The 19,077-nt window shown below is 50.0% G+C and overlaps 2 protein-coding genes across 6 annotated transcripts in view; both read right to left on the reverse strand.

Moving 5' to 3' along the window:
* Nucleotides 1–19,077, reverse strand: part of ANAPC15 (anaphase promoting complex subunit 15) — a 416,731-nt gene that overhangs the window by 175,578 nt on the left and 222,076 nt on the right. The window lies entirely within an intron of this gene.
* Nucleotides 1–19,077, reverse strand: part of CLPB (ClpB family mitochondrial disaggregase) — an 83,672-nt gene that overhangs the window by 41,986 nt on the left and 22,609 nt on the right. For 3 of the 5 annotated variants that reach the window (XM_026722485.2, XM_087936881.1, XM_087936882.1), the window contains 2 exons: nucleotides 15,813–15,941; nucleotides 2,443–2,540 (listed from right to left, as the gene is read on the reverse strand). In XM_026722485.2, the coding sequence (XP_026578270.2) occupies nucleotides 2,443–2,540; nucleotides 15,813–15,941 (227 nt within the window). The remainder of the gene's footprint in view (nucleotides 1–2,442; nucleotides 2,541–15,812; nucleotides 15,942–19,077) is intronic. The other 2 variants (XM_087936884.1, XM_087936883.1) reach the window with 1 other exon arrangement.

Below are 19,077 nucleotides of genomic sequence, written 5' to 3' on the forward strand. Positions count from 1 at the left end.
GGGTCGTTTTCAAAGGTTTCATTAGCAGGCTCGGTAACATCTTCAAGTGGAGTTTAGGGGGTATCCTTCTGCTTATAAGGCCTTCAGGCGTGGGGGTGTCTTCTGAAGGGTCAGCTGTGAGTCTTGCGATGGGTCTTGTGATAAGGAGATTACGTCAGGTCAGAGCCATTAAAAGGTTTCGCTCAGATTCTCCGTTTTCTCTTCTGTCTTCCAGGCTGTGCGTTATTCAGCCATTCCCATCTCTCTCCTGATATGTTTTGCCCCCTCAAACTGCGCCATCTTCGCTGACCATCTCTGGATTTGCTCCACCTTACTAATATATATATTTTTAAGTGAGGTCTCCAGAAAAACAAAAATGGCTACCAACCTGCCTTCCATGGAGGGACCTGGATACTTGCACTAATCAAAAAGAGGCCTGTGGAAATATCTACGGACCCCTCACATCCCAGACATAAACTGTTTCAACTCCTATCCACAAAACGACGCTATAGAACACTGCACACCAGAACAACTAGACACAAGGGGAGTTTTTCCCCCCATACCATCCCTCTGCTAAACAACTCATTCCCTCAACACTGTCCATTTATTTACAAAGTCTGCATTACGATCGCTATTAATCTTCTCATCACTCCTTATCCACCCACCCCCTCCCACTTGTGACTGTATGACTGTAACTTTGTGGCTTGTATCCTTATGATTTATATTGATTGTTTCCTAGTATATTTTGATTGCTTATTGTACTCTGACTATTATTAAGTGTTGTGCCTGATGATTCTTGACGAATGTCTCTTTTCTTTTATGGACACTGAGAGCCTTTGCACCAAAGACAAATTCCTTGTGTGTCCATCACACTTGGCCAATAAAGAATTCTGTTTCTATTCTGTTCTATTCTATTCTTCCATATTTTTATTCTATTCTATTCTATTCTATTCTGTTCTGTTCTGTTCTATTCTGTTCTTTTCTGTTCTCTTCTCTTCTCTTCTCTTCTCTCCTATTCTATTCTACTCTATTCTATTCTTACTGCACTCTATGACTATTATTAAGTGTTGCACCTGATGATTCTTGACTCTTGATAGATGTCTCTTTTCTTTTATGGACACTGAGATCATTTGCACCAAGACAAATTCCTTGTTTGTCCATCACACTTGGCCAATAAAGAATTATATTCTATTCCTATTCTATTCTATTCTTCCATATTTCTATTCTATTCTATTCTATTCTATTCTATTCTATTCTATTCTATTCTGTTCTGTTCTGTTCTGTTCTGTTCTGTTCTGTTCTGTTCTGTTCTGTTCTATTCTATTCTATTCTATTCTATTCTATTCTATTCTATTCTATTCTCTCCTGTTCTATTCTGTTCTGCTCTGTTCTATTCTCTCCAATTCTCTTCTGTTCTACTGGCTATCACTAAGTGTTGCGCCTGATGATTCTTGACAAATGTCTCTTTTCTTTTATGCACCCTGAGAGCCTTTGCACCAAAGACAGATTCCTTGTGTGTCCAATCACACCTGGCCGATAAAAGAATTCTCTCCTATTCTATTTTATTCTCGAAGCCTCTGTTGGAACATGGGATCCTTTTACATACAGAAACAGTCGCTTTTCTGCGATAGTCGGTCATATAAATGCAATCAATAAAAATAAATAAAACACACGTCCGTTTATGTCTTGGAACAACCGGCCTTTCCTGTCACCGCAAGCCTTCGTTATAAATTTATCCCTTCACTCAACAAACAATGGGACGCTTTTTAACCAACTCTCTGCTCAATAGTGAGTTATTTCTGAGCACTGCATCCCACAGGCTCCCTTTTCATCACAGGGAGGTACGGCAGCGAAGATGTTTTTTAAGTGGTCATTCTTATTGACTTTACATGAAGGTAATGTAAGCGCATAAATACCACAATCAATCTTTCTCTCTCTTTCTCTCTCACTGCATTCAGCAGCTACCTTTCTGTCTGATCCTTTGCACAGCGTCTTTCATTTGATCCGCTCTTATGGCAGGTTTTCTTTAGATTAAGGGGCATATTAAGAAGCTGCCGTTCTTGGTGCACTCATCAAGAGCAAACCTCGGCTCTGTCCCCTCCCTGGCCAGCTTAAAAAAGTCACACTTGCCCTTCCTAGAAGTTTTAACCTCTTGTGCTGTTTTGATCAGGACTCCTGGCACCCCAATTAAACCTGCGTGTTTTCCATTCCCTTGTACAGGGGAACCCCGCTTTCGTTTCTTCCAAGACCCATTATGAACTGGTTGTCTAATTTCTAGGGCAGGGGGTCCCCAAACTTGGCAACCTAGGGTATTGATATAAAGTAATTTGGGGTTGCCCAAATCCTTGGGAAGCCCCCCTCTCGACTTTCCAATCAGATAATTAAGGGAAACATTGTACTTGGGTTTGTTTCCGAGCTAGAAAGAGAGAGAGTCCCACAGAAAGTGAATTCGCCAATCCTCACCTTTGTGGCTGAACTTTTCAGGAGTTTCATAACTTCTCCCTCGCGGGCGTAATCCAAGGGGGTGTGCCCCATTTCATTCCTCTGCAGGGGGTTGGCACCTGAAAAGGAAGAAACACAACTCAAGACGTGGGGAAGGGGACGCTCTGCTTATGGCCTCTTGTGCAGGGGGGCGCTCTGGCCCCCACCTTCACCTCTGGGATGAGCAAGGCTTGAAAGAGGGAAGGAAAACCTAGGAACACGCTCCCCACGTGAAGGTCAGAGGAGACGGCACCAAAAGCCGAACGGAGCAGAATATCTGTAGCTCAGGCTGGAATTGCAGCTGGGTTCTTGGTGGTCTCTGAGCTTGGTTGGGTTTCTTTCTTTCTTTCTTTTTTGGCAAACGTTTCATGACCCAACTAGGGAACATCATCAGTGCTAGAAGAGAGTGGGGTTTGCAGGGAGAAGGAGAAGAGGGAAGGAAGGAAGGAGGAAGAATTGAGAACGACTGGCCTCCAGAAGCTGTGGAGGTTTTCAAGAAGACTGGACAGCTATTTGTCTGGAATGGTATAGGGCAGGGGGTCTCCAAAGTTGGCCACTTTAAGGCGGGTGGACTTCAACTCCCAGAATCCTGGGAGTGGAAGTCTACCAGTCTTAAAGTGGCCGAGTTTGGGGACCCTTGTTTGGACAGGGGGCTGGACTAGCAGACCTCCCAGGACCCTTCCGACTCTGTTATTCTGTTAAGGCCCTTTTTCCTCCAGGAAGAAAGAAAAAAAGGCAGCTGTGCTCCGTCACAATCCGGAAGGGTGCAGAGACAAGCAACAGGTACCAAGGGGGTGCCACGTTTTTGCACAAAGGTGAGGTGGGCGCGCCTCACACCCGCTTCCCCGAAAGGAGTCTCTGCCAGCTGAAGCCCAGCGTGAGCCAGTGAGACGACAAGGAAGAAGATGGGACGAGAGACCAACTCCAGCCCTTTCCCAAGACCCTCCTGCCTCTATTGGCTTACGGAACGGAAGATGCGCTCCGTAAACTTCCGACCGGGAGTAATTTGGGCCAGTGGGTTGCCTCCCATAAAGACCGTCGGAACAGGTGACATTACCTATGGCCCGCCAGGACAGGCCGTTCAATAACCTTTTTAGGAGACAGAGGGGGGAGCATAACGCAGCTCTTGTGTGACCAGACCAGGGCTGGGGTCCCCAAGGAAGAGGGAAAAGTTTTTTTGGGGTGGTGGGTGTGGGGTGGAGGCTACCTTTGCCTCGTCTTTGAGGGGGACGGACACGGACGGACACCGGGACTTCCTGCCGTCAATCTATTAATAACGGCCCACCAATATTGGTCTAATTCCCCTGTTAATGGCTTTGACGACTTGACTAATTGCTGCAATAATTGATAGACCCACCGGACTCTGCCGGTCGATCGCTTACCTCCGATACCCACGGCAATAAAATATTATGCTTTCATAAATAACTTGGTGGCAGGACACTTGCTAGCCGGGTGCGGGGAGAGGGGGGGACGCTGCTGGCTGTCCTGAGAGGCGTGGCCTGACCCCGGCCCCCCTCCTGTAGCAGCTACCGCCCTCGCATACTCCCACCCCCCCTCCTCCAAGCAGCAAGTGCCCCTGCTGGACTTAGCCAGGCCCAAACGCCTGCTGGGGGGGCTCCAACCTTTGGGAACGAGAACCGGGATGTCATTTGTCACCTCCTCCCGCCAGCTGTCGCGGGGGGCCCGGGAATCGACACCTAGGCAACGCCCGGGGGCTCTGCGGGGGCATCCAAACCTTGGCGGGTACAAGCGGGCCCTGGCTTATAATATTTGATAAATAGCAGGCTGGCTCACCCCCAGCACCGGGTGCAGCAAAGCGGAGCCCCAGCAGCTGCCGAAGGTCACTCATTGGGGAAATATGTTTCCGTCAAGAGGTATTGAAAAAAAGTTTACGCGGAGCGACGGCTCTCAATTTTTCAAATTTTATTAACTCCATCCTCTTCGTCATTTGTCTTGGATTCCTCCAGATTCCGGATCGCTGTCAATAGAGGGGCTTGGGGTTGGGGATTTGGGGGGGGAGGAACCTGCTGGGAGGAGCTCGGAGTTAATAGTTAATAATGCCAGGGCGGGGGAGGGGTGCCAAGCAGGAGGGAGACGACAAGTGGGTGAGTTGGGAGTCTCAACCTACTAAATGAAGACACATCTGGGTGTCTGTCTATCTGTGCGTGTCTGTGTGGAGGGAACACAGCAATGTAGCGTGAGCAACGCCGAATGCCGTGGCAAAAGAATGAATGAATGAATGACAGGGTTGGGAGGCACCTCAAAGGTCTTCTAGTCCAACCCCCTGCAATTCCCGTAACCATTCAGACCAGGGGCTGCCCAATCTCTTCTTAACAACTTCCAGTGCTGGAGCATTCACAACTTCTGGAGGCACAACTTCCGTCCCGCTGACTAACTGTCCAAAAGAAGCCCGAAAGAAAACAGCGGAGAGGGTGGGAAAAAGAAATAAATCCAGGTTCCATCAGCATTTCCCACTTTAAGCGCATTTTACTGCCTGTATCCCCCACCGGCACTATTTCCGACATTCCAACGGAGCGTTTCTTTCCCTCCAAAATCTTTGGTTCCTTCGAAAATGTAGCTCAAAAGCCTCACGGAGCAAGTTTTAGTCCTGCCTTAGCCATGAAAGGCAGCTGGGTGTGGGCCAGTCTCTCTCTTTCAGGCCTCCCACCTCACAGGGTTGTTGTGGTGGGGAAAATAGGGGGACGAAGGAGTATTTGGCTGCCTTGAGTTATTTAAACAAATCATTAAGATAGAATAGATCCGTGATGGCAAACCTAGGGCACGTGTGCCACAGGTGGCAAGCAGAGAGCCCTATGTGCCGGCATGCGAACCCCAGCCAAACCTACCTGCAATGCGCATGCGTGCGCCTCCCAGCTGATTTTCGGCCTGTTTGAGGCCATTTTTGCCCTCCCGGAGGATCGAGGGAAGCCTCTGCAGCCCGAAAAATGGGCCTTCCGGAAGTACCGGCAGTGCCGAAACGGGCCTGTTTTTCGGCCTCCCGAGGCTTTCCTCGATCCTCCGGGAGGGCGAAAACGGCCTCAAACAGGCCGAAAATCAGCTGGGAGGCGCACGCATGCACAGCGCAGGTAACGGGGTGGGGCGGGGGGGGGAATTGTGTGCGCATGCACAAAGGGTGGGACGCATTGTATTGTTGGCGCCGGCCTGCATGTGTTTTTGGCACACAACAACAAAGAGGTTTGCCATCAATGGAATAGACAGACAGACAGACAGATATAGAATAGATAGCGATAGAGCGGATAGTCGATAGAATGGATAGATCTATAGGTAACAGATACACAGAAGATGATAGACAGATAGATATTGATAGGTGGATATAAACGTGCAGAATTCGCCAAGGCTGATGGGGGTCCAATCCCCCTGCAGCCTGAGGTGGGCATCAGGTATGACTTTCAAAGGCAACCCCAACCTCCCTCCCTGCTCGGGAAAGGAGTGAAATTTTTCCAAACAGAAAAGCCCTCAAGGCAGGATAGAAATCTCGTCGGATGCCCACCCGAACGAACTCATTCACCAGGCAGGGCCGAAGGGCCACAACCTCGCGCTCCCTCCTAGCAGCCACTCACCAGCGCTTTCGCCTGACCAGCCGCGCCGACAACAGGCAGGCAGGTGTGAGATGTCTAGGACCACCAACCCCCCGCCACCTCACACCCCCAGGTGTCCCCAGGGCCACACAGCAGCCGGGCTTTTGCTGGGAGGAAGCGGCGCTGGGAGCCATACGGAGCAAAGGAGACGAGGCGGCGTGTCACGAGCCCGTCATCCCTGACAACTCCCGACATCCTTATTGCTCTACATGGCTAGTTAAAGTAATGGGAAGAGACTCCTGTCCTCCAGAGCCTGCCCGTGATTGGATTAACACGATCGCCCTTCTTTCCGGTAAAATAAACGCACTTCCAATATGGGGAGGGGAAGGGGGGGCACAGACACTTGGAAAGCAGAGCGAGGAAGAGAGGGAGGAGGAGGAGGAGGAGGAGGAGAGCGGTCGCCCCGGAAGGAAGGAGCCCTGGCCAAGCCCAGGTGAGTCTTCTCACTTTCGGGGACCCCCCACCCCACCGCAACAGGCTCCGACGGAGACGGCGGGCGGAGACCTTCTTCTCGGGGGTTCACGGGCACCGGTTCTCCCAAGGGGCAACGTCTCGGCCGTCCCCAAGCTGGGCCACGCAAAGACCCTTCCCGCTTAAAAACTGTGGTGCGAAGCAAGAGAGGGGAGAACCTTGGTAGCTCGAGGTTGACCTGTGGGGCCAAGCTTGGCGGTTTTCCGGCAGGCGTTTCATGACCCAACTAGGGAACAGCATCAGGGATAGAAGGTAGGAAGGTGTGCGAGGGAAGAGGGGGGAGGAGGGCAACAATGACTGTGAGGGTCCTAGGTGCTCTCTGAGCTGGGTAGTTTTCTGGCAGACGTTTCATGACCCAACTAGGGAACACCATCAGTGCTAGGAGGGAGAAAGGTTTGCAAGAGAGGAGGAGGAGGAAGAAGAGGAAGGGGAGGAAGACTGTGGGGTCCTTGGTGCTCTCTGAGCTTCGATGTTTTCTTGCAGACGTTTCATGACCCAACTAGGGAACACCATCAGTGCTAGGAGGGAGGGGGGTTTCCAGGGAGGAGGAGAACGATGGCTGTGGGGTCCTTGGTGCGGACTGAGCTTCGTGGTTTTCTTGCTGATGTTTCATGACCCAACTAGGGAATAGCATCAGTGCTGGAAGGGAGTGGGATTTAGGGGAGGAGGAGGAGGAGTGTGGGGTCCTTGGTGCTCTCTGAACTGGGTTGCTTTCTTACAGACGTTTCATGACCCAACTAGGGAACACCATCAGTGCTAGGAGGTAGGACGATGTGCGAGAGAAGAGGAGGAGGAGGTGGAGGAGGAGGACTGTGGGGTCCTTGGTGCTCTCTGAACTTGGTGTGTTTCCTGCAGACGTTCAATGACCCAAATATGGAACAGCATCAGTGCTAGGAGTGGTGTGTGTGTGTGTGTGTGTGTGTGTGTGTGTGTGTGTGAAATTCCCTTATTCTGCCCCCTCCAGAGGCAGGAGAGCAGATCCCAGGGGGGCTTGCAAGCAATCCAACGACAGGCTTTGAGGAGGGATACTAACCAGGCGCCTTATTTTTTTAAAACATAACTTTTATTTTACTATCTACGCCCAGAGAGGGATTGTAAAGCGCTATGGAGCGATAGAGAGAGGAGCCCCTCAGATGCCCGGGACCCAGGCCCTAGGGGGCTTTTTAAAGCACAGGCAGTGTCCCCGTCCCCCACAGCCATTCGTTTAGCGACGGTTCCAAACGACTAAAAAGTGACTCCCGGCCACTTCCCACCCTTGCGACCGTGGCGGTTTCCCCCGTGGCCCCGGGATCCAATTCCAGGCAGCCTCGCGCGATTTCCCCTTTGGCGGCCTTCTGACAAGCCAAGTCAGTGGGGAGGACCGATTCACTTAACAACTGGGTTACTAAGTTCACAACGGCAGGGATTCGCCTAACAACCGGGATGAGAAAGTGGGGGCAAAGCTCCCTTAATGACCCAAAGGCACGTTGAGCTCCATCGCGGTCATTAAGTCGAGGACTACCTGTAGTAAACCGACATCTTGAATCGGACGCAGACGCAAAGAGCAACCAAGGCAGCTGAGTTTCGCTCACCTGCGTCCACGCGCATTTGCTCCCTCGACTTTTGCCATTTCACGCCGTTTAGCGTCTGTGGTGACCCAATGGGGCGTGGCACAAAGGCAACCCAGTCAGAGATCATCAGTGGGAGTCCCTTTATTGGCTCCAACTTTGCCCCCCAATGTCCTGGTTACCTTCTGGGCTGGAGAAAAAAAACTCTCCCAGGAACAGCCTTGGGCTGCAGAGAATCAAGTCCAAAACGTGGTCAACAAAAACTGTAACTTAAAGTCCAACCAAGGCAAAATGCAGCAATTAGTCCAACAGGGCAAGAGAAGGAATTCCAGATGTGAAGGCATGGCAGTAACTTAACATGGTTGGGAAGACGCCAAGGACACAGATAACCAAAGTCAACCCATGATAAACTCATGTTTGTTCCCAGCAGACGCCACGCTCTCAGCTTGCGTCTCTTTTAAACTATCTTCCCAGCTGTGGCTAATGAAGGGAATCAGGGCCGTTTCCTCCCCCGTAAGCCAGGCAACCCACATTGCTCCCTTCTCCGTTCCTCCCTGCGTGCCCTAGGATGAAGACGGGGTGGGCCTGGGTCTTCCTCTGAACCCCCTCTCCCTTGTTCTACCTCTCCCCTGCTCTGCCCAGCCAGACTTTGCCCTTCCCCAGTTTCTTCCACAGCCAACGGGGCCACACTCCCTGTCAGCTGCTCATCTTCCTCCTCAGATTCAGACTCCAACAGGTGCATGACAGTGTCCTACGCACATGGCGGTTATCGGTACAAAGCCTGCGTGTCCAGGAGGGCCTTCGGAAAGGCTGAGTTATGGGGGTGAAAGTATCCTTAGAAGCTTCGACACGGACATAAACCTGTGGCCTGGCCAGGCACGGTTGGCGCTGCCCATGTCAGGACGCCGAATTGGATTGGCTTTTACATCCTGGTCTCATCGGAGTTTAATCGCCGATCTGGGGCTTCTGGGTTGGAGCTGGCGGCCTTCGCAGGCGGGAAAGGTCGATACAGCCAGCCTGCAAAATATTGAGCCTTGGCACCGGCAGAGACGATTGAGCTATTTAATCATCTTTTGCAAAATTTACAGTGTGACCGAAGGAATCAATATGGAATTTATCACGTTCTCTGGCAAATATTGAGTGGGAGGAGAGAGAGAGGATTTGGGGCATTGGTGTGGGGAAGGCGGGCTGTCCTCAGCTGCGGCCCCTTCACATGCATCCCCACCCCCCTTCCTGGAGGAACTCCGTGGGGGTGACCCCTGCCATCTTCTGAGAGTCCTGCTGAAAATTCTCCAAGGAGCACGGGAGATGTCCTGCTCCCGGTCCAACTCTTAGGACATCACCCATCTGAATTCATTGTGCGCGAACATCGCAAGCTGAGCCCACGCACTGCATTACTCCAGAAATGAAACAAGCTGCTGCATTATAACGGAGCACAATGTAGATGAACTTAGCCTCAGTCTGCATGTGCCTAAACAAGGATTAAACCGATAGAAGGGAATTATTTGTAGCTTGGGGTTGGACTACAGGATCGGGTGCTCTCTGCAATTGGGATGTTTTCTTCCAGACGTTTCATGACCCAACTAGGTAACGTCATCGGTGCTAGAAGGGAAGTGGGGCTTGTGGAGAGGAGGAGGACTGTGGGCTCCTTGTTGCTCTCTGAGCTTGGGTGGTTTCTGGCAGACATTTCATGACCCAACTAGGGAACCTCATCAGTGTTACAAGGGAGGGGACTTTGTGGCAAGGAAGAGGAGGAGGAAGAGAACTTGTGGGGTCCTTGGTGCTCTCTGAGCTTGGTGGCTTTCTTGCAGACGTTTCATGACCCAACTAGGCAACGTCATCAGTGCCAGGAAGGAGTGGGGTTTGCAGGGAGGAGGAGGAGGAGGAGAACAATGACTGTGGGGTCCTTGGTGCTCTCTGAGCTTGGTGGCTTTCTTGCAGACGTTTCATGACCCAACTAGGCAACGTCATCAGTGCCAGGAAGGAGTGGGGTTTGCAGGGAGGAGGAGGAGGAGGAGAACAATGACTGTGGGGTCCTTGGCGCTCTCTGAGCTGGGCAGGTTTCTTGCAGACGTTTCATGACCCAACTAAGGAACCTCATCAGTTCTAGAAGGGAAGTGGGGTTTGTGGAGTAGAGGAGGTGGAGGACAACCGTGGGGTCACTTACTGTGTTGTACCTCATTTTACGACCTTTTTTGTTACGGTTGTTAAGTGGCTTTCCCCCTTGACTTGGCCCTAGAAGATCCCTTCACCCCGCCTAACCCCTTAACAACTCCTTGTCTTCCCATCTCCGATCCTTCCGTCTTGGCAAGGCTGTTCCGATGTGTTTTGTTTAATTTTAACCTTAAACGATTGCGGAGTTCTTAAACGTTTTGTGACGTTCATTCAACCGAACGCCTGCCGGAGCCCCTCCGTGAGGGAGACGGCCCCCTTAAGAAGCTTGATATATATAAATAAATCAAAGTCAAAGGAGGCCCTCCGTGTGTGGCCTTCTTTTGTAGTGGGCCTCCTTCTTTGGATCTCCCTTTGTGTCCTTCTCTTCGGCCACGACTAAGTCAACAGCCTTCCCCCCCCCCCAAACAGGCTTAAACGCAACGGGGCGGGGGGGTCCTGGCTACCAACTGAGGCCCCATCCCTGCCACACCGCCATCCCTGAAGCCAGGAATGGGGGACTGTAAGTAGCCCCCTTAGGATTTCCAGGAGGAAGCCCCCGCGCTCCCATAACCAAAGGTCCGGTGACTTTGGAAGAAACCACCGCAGCCCAAAGCCCTGCCCTGTTTCCCTGGAAATAAGAGCCAACTGGAAAATAAGCCCTAGCATGGTTTTTTTTTTCCTCCCCAGGATGCTCGTAATATAAGCCCTACTCTGAAAATAAGCCCCGGTTAAGATCGTCAGCCAGACGGATGCATCTGGAACCGTATTTTCCCCAAAATAAGACCCAACTGGAAAATAAGACCTAGCATGATTTTTTTCAGGATGTTTGTAATATAAGACCTACCCCCCCCAAAATAAGCCCCGGTTAAGATCGTCAGCCAGACGGATGCATTTGGAACCCTATTTTCCCCCCCAAATAAGACCCAACTGGAAAATAAGACCTAGCATGATTTTTTCAGGATGTTTGTAATATAAGACCTACCCCCCCAAAATAAGCCCCGGTTAAGATCGTCAGCCAGACGGATGCATTTGGAACCGTATTTTCCCCAAAATAAGACCTGACCGGAAAACAAGCCCTACTGCGTCTTTTGTAGCAAAAATTAATATAAAACCTGGACTTATTTTCGGGGAAACGCGGTAATATCATAGGAAGTCCTCCATTTACAACCGAATTTTCATTGCTAAGCAAGACAATGGTTAGGTGAGGTTTGCCTCATTTTATGATATTTCTGGCCACCGTTAAGTGCATTCATTGCTCCAGCTATTAATTTGAATCTGGCTTCCCCACTGACTTTACTTTTCAGAAGGCCGCAAAAGGGGCACAGCGACCGTCATATATATGAGTCAGTTGCCAAGCAGCTGGATTTTGATCAGATGACCAGCTGGATTTTGATCAGATGACCAGTTGCCATGATCATGTCAAAGTGTGAAAAACAGCCATCAATCACATTTCTAGGGACGTTGTAACTTCCAAAGGTCACTAAATGAACGGTTGTAAGTCGACTGCTTATATTATTAAACATATTATATTGTACGATATTAATTTTGTATTATACTGTCCTGTATCACGTTATAACCTCAGGATTTGTCACTTAATTATGAGCCAGCCGGGTGCGGCAGCCGCCATGGAATCCAAACTGGATGAAGTGATCGTACCGCTTTATACAGCCTTGGTAAGGCCACACCGGGAATACAGCAACCAATTTGGGGCACCACGTTACCAAAAAGACGCCGAGACTTTGGAAAAAGTGCAGAGAAGAGCAAGTAAGGTGATTAAAATGCCCGGAGAACGGTGGCAGGAACTGGGTTTGGCTAGTCTGGAGAAAAGAAGGACTAGGGGTGATAGGATAGCAGCCTTCCAATAGTTGAGGGGCTGCCCCAAAGAAGAGAGAGGGGTCAAGCTATTCTCCGAAGCCCCAGAAGAGGCAGGAGGAGAAGCAACGGATGGAAACTAAGCGAGGAGTAGAAGCAACCTGGAAGTAAGGAGGAATTTCCTGACAGTGAGGACAATTAACCGGTGGAACTGCCTGCCACCAGAAGCTGTGGCTGCTCCATCAATGGAGGCTTTTAAGAAGAGATTGGACAGTCGCTTGTCTGAAATGGGATAGTCTCCTGCCTGAGCAGGGGGTTGGACTAGAAGACCTCCCAAGGTCCCTTCCAACTCTTGTTGTTATTCTGGATGTTTTTAACACCCTCAAACATCAACTTCTGCCGATCGCCAGATCCTTGGCCCAATCCAGTCTACGCACCTGGTAGACTGGGTCGCCAAACGCAACACCGCAATAATGCAGCGCCGTCACCACCAAGAGCGCGATGACCAGAGAAAGGCAAACCCGTCCCCTTTGCCAAAAAGGGCTCAAAAGCTGCCCATCCTTCCGGCCTCGGGCTAAGCCTGCTGCGCATCGATCCTGCCCCGACCCACCCGGCTGTGGTGGCTTGGCTCCGTGACGTCAGGGCGCCTTCTCCTTCCTCTTTAGGGAGAGGGGCTGCCCACTTCCCCCCAAATGCCCCAGAGCCAGAAAGGAGGACAAAACGTCCCGCTTTGAACCGTGGAAATCTCCGTCCTAAGAACGGCCTTGCTTCAGAAGGCAGGAGGACGAGTGGGTGGGCGGGATAATAGCCAAACCCCACTGCGGTGGGTGGGTGGGTGGGCTGTAGGCCCTCTTCTCTCAATCAAAGGGAGACCCAAAAAAGAAAACCCCCCCTCTGGATCGATTGAGGGTGGAAGGCCTGGCCAGGCGGGCGGGTGCCCCCTCGCTCCTTCGCCGGGGCTCCCCTGCCTCCTTCCCTGGTGTGTCAGCTTGGGTCAGGGGGACCGTGCAGTCCCCGGCAGGAAGGGGCTTGCCCCTCGCGGTCGGCTGGGCACACACACAGACTGACCACAAGGAAGGGTCAAGTGATTCAGCCCAAAGCCTGCCAGCGGTTGGGGGGGTGAAAGGTGACGGGGAGGTGGCCTCCAGCCAGGAAGAGGGAGGAAAGGGGCTCTGGGTTGAAGCAGGGAGCTGGCAGGGGGGTGGGGGTGGTAGGAGTTAATGGCTTTGGCCCCGAGGGCATCGCAGCCAGCTCAGGAAGCAGAGGGGCACCCTGTGAAAAGGCAGGTGAGGGGGCTGGAGAAAGGAGGGAGGGGGGCGGAGAGGCTGTTTGCCCAAAGGCAGGAAGGAAGTGCCCGCCTCTCGGGTGTCAGGGGGCAAGGGGCATCCTCCACCGAGGGGGCTGCAGGCTGTTGAAGGAGGCGATAAGCAAACGGGCAGGGGGGGTGGTCCTCGGAGGCCTGAAGTTTTGGTCCCCGGACAAAATCCCAGGAATGCCTGCGATTCGGCTACGAATGGGGTAGCAATGATGGCGCTTCTTTCTTTGAGAGCTTTCCCCAAACTCCCCCCAATTTTTATTTTTTATTCATAATTTATAATTCATACTTTTTTATTTTTCTTATATGTATCCATTTCATGTATTCATAACTATGTTTATACTTGTACCTGTTATCTTATAATCGCTTGACTAGATAGATAGATAGATAGATAGATAGATAGATAGATAGATAGATAGATAGATAGATAGATAGATAGATAAGATAGATAGATAGATAGGTGGGTAGGTAGATAGGATGTAGATGGATGAGTGGATAGATAGATAGATAGATAGATAGATGATAGGATAGGTAGGTAGATAGGATAGGTAGATGTAGGATAGATAGATAGATAGATAGATAGATAGATAGATAGATAGATGGATGAGTGGATAGATAGATAGATAGATAGATAGATAGATAGATAGATAGATAGATAGATAGATAGATAGATGAGTGGATAGATAGGTAGATAGGTAGGTAGGTAGATCGGTCGATAGATAGATAGATAAGATAGGACCCTCCAAGCAAAATTTAAAAGCCCAAATGACCAAGAACAACAGCGAAGCAAACTCCAAAGTCAACGCCACACCCACAGAATGATACCTGGCTTCATTACAGGCTAAGGGAAACGGGATGGGAAGGGGTGGTAGACAGGCGGGGAGTGGGATTTTAGGAATATCCAGAGGGCCACAAGCTGGGGATTTGCTAGTCAGGGCTAGGTGCTGACATGACGGAATACTTTTTTTGGGGAGGGGATAGGAGGGGCTGCCCCCAAAGGACCTCCTGTCCTTTGCAATTGCTAGCTCAGATCCCAAGCAGGAGCTCTGCTGGCCAGTCCTCCAGCGTAGAAGCCGTGGCGATTCTTCATAGGCCTTAAATCTTCCAACCACAGCAACACGAGGATTGTGGGACTTCATCTCCCAGGATTCCCGGCTGGCTGGGGGATTCTGGGAGTTGAAGTCCACAAGTCTTAAAAGTAGCCAAGGTTGGAAAGCCCTGACTCATCCCCACCAACCAGCCATCTTTGATAAATCTCTGATAATCTTTGATGTTTTTCTTGGTTTCCGAGCTTGATTTTTCTCCAAATACCAGCTGGGAATCTGCCAGCCAACACATTTGACAGAAACAATTTTATAAAAGCGAAATACCGCTCAGGCATCATCACAAAGTCTCCAGAACCGTAAAGCCTACAAACTTGAAATTCGGCACGTATCTTCCTCTCGGCTTCTAGGGGCTCACTAAGAAAAGATTTTTCCAAACGGCCATCAGAGCATTTAGAGTATTTCCTATATTATTATTATTATTATTATTATTATTATTATTATTATTATTATTATTATTATTATTATTATTAACACCCTCTGATGCTAAGGAGTTCCACTCCCCCTCCTCACCTGGAAAGAAATCTCTTCCAAAAGCAAAACACAAGCAGAGGAGAGCAGTTTCACTTTCAGTTTCACAGCAGCATCAAGCAGCTTTAGTACAGAACAGTTGAGCTAAGCCACGCCCAGGCTCCTTGCTGTCTCCTTCTTGCTCACCCTGCAAATATTCTTTCCGTTTCCAAACAGCCCTCCACTCTCTCCCACGCTGACAGGACGCTAGCCAGAGGAATACCCATGGAGGCTGGTAGGCAGAATTTCTTTCCCCTGGTTTTCCTCCCCACAAACTAAGCCCCGCCGCATAGTTTCGTAGCGAAGCACGGGGATCGAGCTGGTCTTTGATAATCATCTTTGATGTTCTTCTTAGTTTCCTAACTTGATTTTCCTCCAAGTACCAGCCGGGAATCTGTCAGTCAACGCGTTCGATGGGAACCCATTTTAGGGAGAATCTGTCATGAAGTCGACTGAACGCTGAGGAATGAGGAGAACCTGGGATTTAGCTGCAGACTAAACCGGGCTTCCTCTGGAAGGACCAGAGACAGAACCAGGGACGGGTTTTTAGGGAGCCCCTTCTTAAAGTGGCGGAAGAAGGAAACAAAGGATTCTGGGGACAAACTCAAGAGAGAAGACCCCCCAGAGGCCAAAGGACTCAGCACCCCCCATTATCTCTGGGCGGCTTCCAATTGGGAACTGCCGGAAAAAAAGGGTCTCCCTTTCCTTCCCTTTTCACCCCCAAAACTGGCTCCCACCATTTGCTGGAAGACTTGCCTCCAGATCGGGCACCCGGTTTCCGACCCCGCAGGAGAGAGAAAGCCCAGATCCCCTAACTCCCCCCCGTGGCCCCCCCCCTCACCTCCTTCCAGGAGCAACTTGACGGTGGTGTAGTCGTCCGCCAGCACCCCGTAATGCAACGCCGTGCAGCCCTTGAAACTGGCCCGGTTGTTCAAGCGGTTGTTGAAGTCGTCCTCCCGGGTGACCAGCACTGCAGGGGGAGAAAGTGGGTTAGGGGCAAAGCCACGCTCTCTGGCTCAAGGGTGTCTGTTTATGTGTGTGTTTATGTGTGCACGATGTGCAATGAAGGGACCACCAAGACCTCTCCCACCAACACCCACAGGGCAAGTCATTAAGTCTATAAACCAGAGGCCTCCAAACTGGGCAACTTTAAGACTTGTGGACCTCAACTCCCAGAATTCTCCAGTCGGCATAGCAACAAATCCCATTCCTCACTAGCACTGATGATATTCCCTAGTTCGGTCATGAAACGTCTGCAAGAAAACAGCCAAGTTCAAAGAGCACCAAGGACCCCACAGTCCCCGTTTCTCCTTGTCTCTTTTTCCTCCTCTTTTCTAGCACTGATGATGTCCTCACTAGCACTGATGATATTCCCTAGTTCGGTCATGAAATGTCTGCAAGAAAACAGCCAAGCTCAGAGAGCACCAAGGACTCGCACCATCCTCTTCCTCCTCCTTTCTCTCCAAAAACCCTAATCCCCTTCTAGCATCGATGATGTCACCTAGTTAAGTCAGGAAACACCTGCAAGAAAACAGCCAAGCTCAGAGAGCACCACGGACCCCACAGTCTTCCTCCCCTTTCTCCTTGTCTCTTTCCCCCTCTTTTCTAGCACTGATGATGTTCCCTAGCTGGGCCATGAAACGTCGCAAGGAAACAGCCAAGCTCAGAGAGCACCAAGGACCCCCACAGTCTTCCTCCCTCTTTCTCTTTTTCTCCTCTCCTTCTCCTCCCTTCTAACCCTGATAACGTTCCCTAGTTGGGTCAGGAAACACCTGCAAGGAGACAGCCAAGCTCAGAGAGACCCCACGGTTCAAACCTGATCTACAAAGATCTCTTCTCTCAAAATAATTCTGCCCAGACTAAAAGAAGAGCCTCCAGATTACCCGACAAAGGAGGAACCGGCCAATTTAACTGGACCGACTTGGAGTCCTTCTGCCTGCTGACGCTGTCTCGTTTGTCTCTTTGGGGCAGCCTGGCACAGAAAGCCAGAGACGTTACTTTGCACAGTTCTGTGCCTCGAAATCACGGAGGGGTGAGATGTAGATTTATTAGATGTAAAAACTAATGAAAAAAAAATAAAATAGAGTTTTCCTAGTAGAATATAGCAAGTCACCTGGCATAGATCAGCCTGTGTTTAATGTTACGACTGCAGAAACAAACAGATAAATGGTTTGAAATATCATTTTTGCTACTGTGCACCTTCCAGAGGGCATTTCCCCCTAACAGGTGCATTCCTGGTGTTTTTTTCAATGGTAGAAATACACCGGGAATGCACGCACATTAGTTAAGAGGTTCAATGGGAAATTTCTTAAGTTTCTGTGGGTAAAAAGTGACCTTTTTCCTGGAACGTACATCCTTATAGATTTTCCAGAACAGAAAAACTACCGTAGAAAGAAAGAAAGAAAGAAAGAAAGAAAGAAAGAAAGAAAGAAAGAAAGAAAGAAAGAAAGAAAGAAAGAAAGAAAGAACAACATCCCACCACGCTTGATCAATCTATTGTCTCAGTTTTCACTTGTTCATTTGTTAGATTTACACCTTGCTTTTCTCTTGAAATGCTCCAAGTAGTCAATGTACATTGTTTTAAAAAATTAATTTATTAACTTAACATGGCTGCTCAACTCACTCACTGTGACTCCTGGTGGCATGGCTGCACTTGTTATTTTACATCACTCCTCTTGCTTTGAGTTTTTATTACTTATTTATTAAATTTACATGCCACCCGTCTTGCAGTCAGGTGAAATCCGGGCAGCTTACAGTACATTAAAACCGTATTACAAAACCTTTAATCCTGCCCCAGTTCCTCCAGCTGTAGTTGCCTTGGCTCCATCAGGCTAAAATTGAGACTAAGACCCGCCTCCCGCTGGACCCTGCCGGCCCAAATTCTTTGGCCATCGGGGTCCACCGCATGGCCCTTCTGTCAAAGCGGGTGGGTGGGTCAGTCCCGTTGGGAAAAAATGGTTCCTCGGGTACCTTGGACCCATGCCAGGAATTTAAGTTTCTTTTTACCATTTTAAGAATCCCAAAGGTGCTTTTTTTCCCCCAAAAAGGCAACTGGACTTCCTCGGGTTTTTCTTAGCTTGAAGACGTTTTGCTTTTCATCCAAGAAGCTTCTTCTGTCGGACTAAAGAAGCTCCTTGGATGAGAAGCAAAACGTCTTCAAGGAAAGAAAAACCAATTTTTTTTTGGGAAAAACAAAACCACCCCAATTTTGGGACAACCACGACCTGGAAGATGTAGAATCTCCACGGACATTTACTGTTTTTAGTCCGGTTTTTAAACTGCCAGCCACCCAGAGTCGTGCACGTGAGACAGGCAGCCATAAAAACAGTGAAATCAATGGACTGACGGGCTTTGGAGGGACCTTGGAGGTCTTCTAGTCCAACCCCCTTCCCCTTCCCGCTCGAGCCAGTTAGTGAGCCCGTGTGCCCCTGAAGGTGGCCACCTCCGCTCCTGCAGAGGGGGGTGGTGGTGGTGGTCCTGAGAAGCAGCAGGCAGCCCCCTCCCCTTCCTGGGTGGCGGCTGGTTAAGGACGTGCCCTGCCCAATCGAAACTATTGTAATTAATGGCCGGCCTCCCTCCCAGCCGGCATTAAGGCAAATAAATCTCAGCACCTACAGAAGGAGCTCTCAAGAGTTGATAGGCTGGACCTTCCGGGGGGCTTTTTTTCTTCTCCTTCTCCTTCCTGGGCTGCGATATTTTTTCTTTTTGTACGTTTCCTCTTTTCTTTTCTTTTTTTTTGGAGTGCTGGTGGTGTTGGGGAGACAGAGAGAGGCCGTTCCCCTTATTTATTTCCCTCCTTTGCCTATCCAGGGAGGGGCCCGGATAATCAAGTGGCTGGTGTCAGAGAAGATGAATCTGAGATACTAGGGAGCGGGTGCGGTAAAAAGATTAAAGTGTTATTATTGTTAGGTAGCTTTTCCCCCCCGTGGTCCGGCGTGACAGCTCGGCCGTCATCCATAAAAAATGTCTCCGGGAGAGACAATCATCGCAAACTCAATAAAGCGTCAAGGGAAGCCTCTCGCGCCATCCATCACGGGGAGCCTGGACATCTTCAGTTCTCCGTCTCTCCTCCCTGCCATCCATATAAATGTCTCTCATATATTTTC

The sequence above is a fragment of the Pseudonaja textilis genome, chromosome 7 (assembly GCF_049901715.1).
Source record: "Pseudonaja textilis isolate UNSWEBS1 chromosome 7, rPseTex1.2, whole genome shotgun sequence".
NCBI classification, from domain to species: domain Eukaryota; kingdom Metazoa; phylum Chordata; class Lepidosauria; order Squamata; family Elapidae; genus Pseudonaja; species Pseudonaja textilis.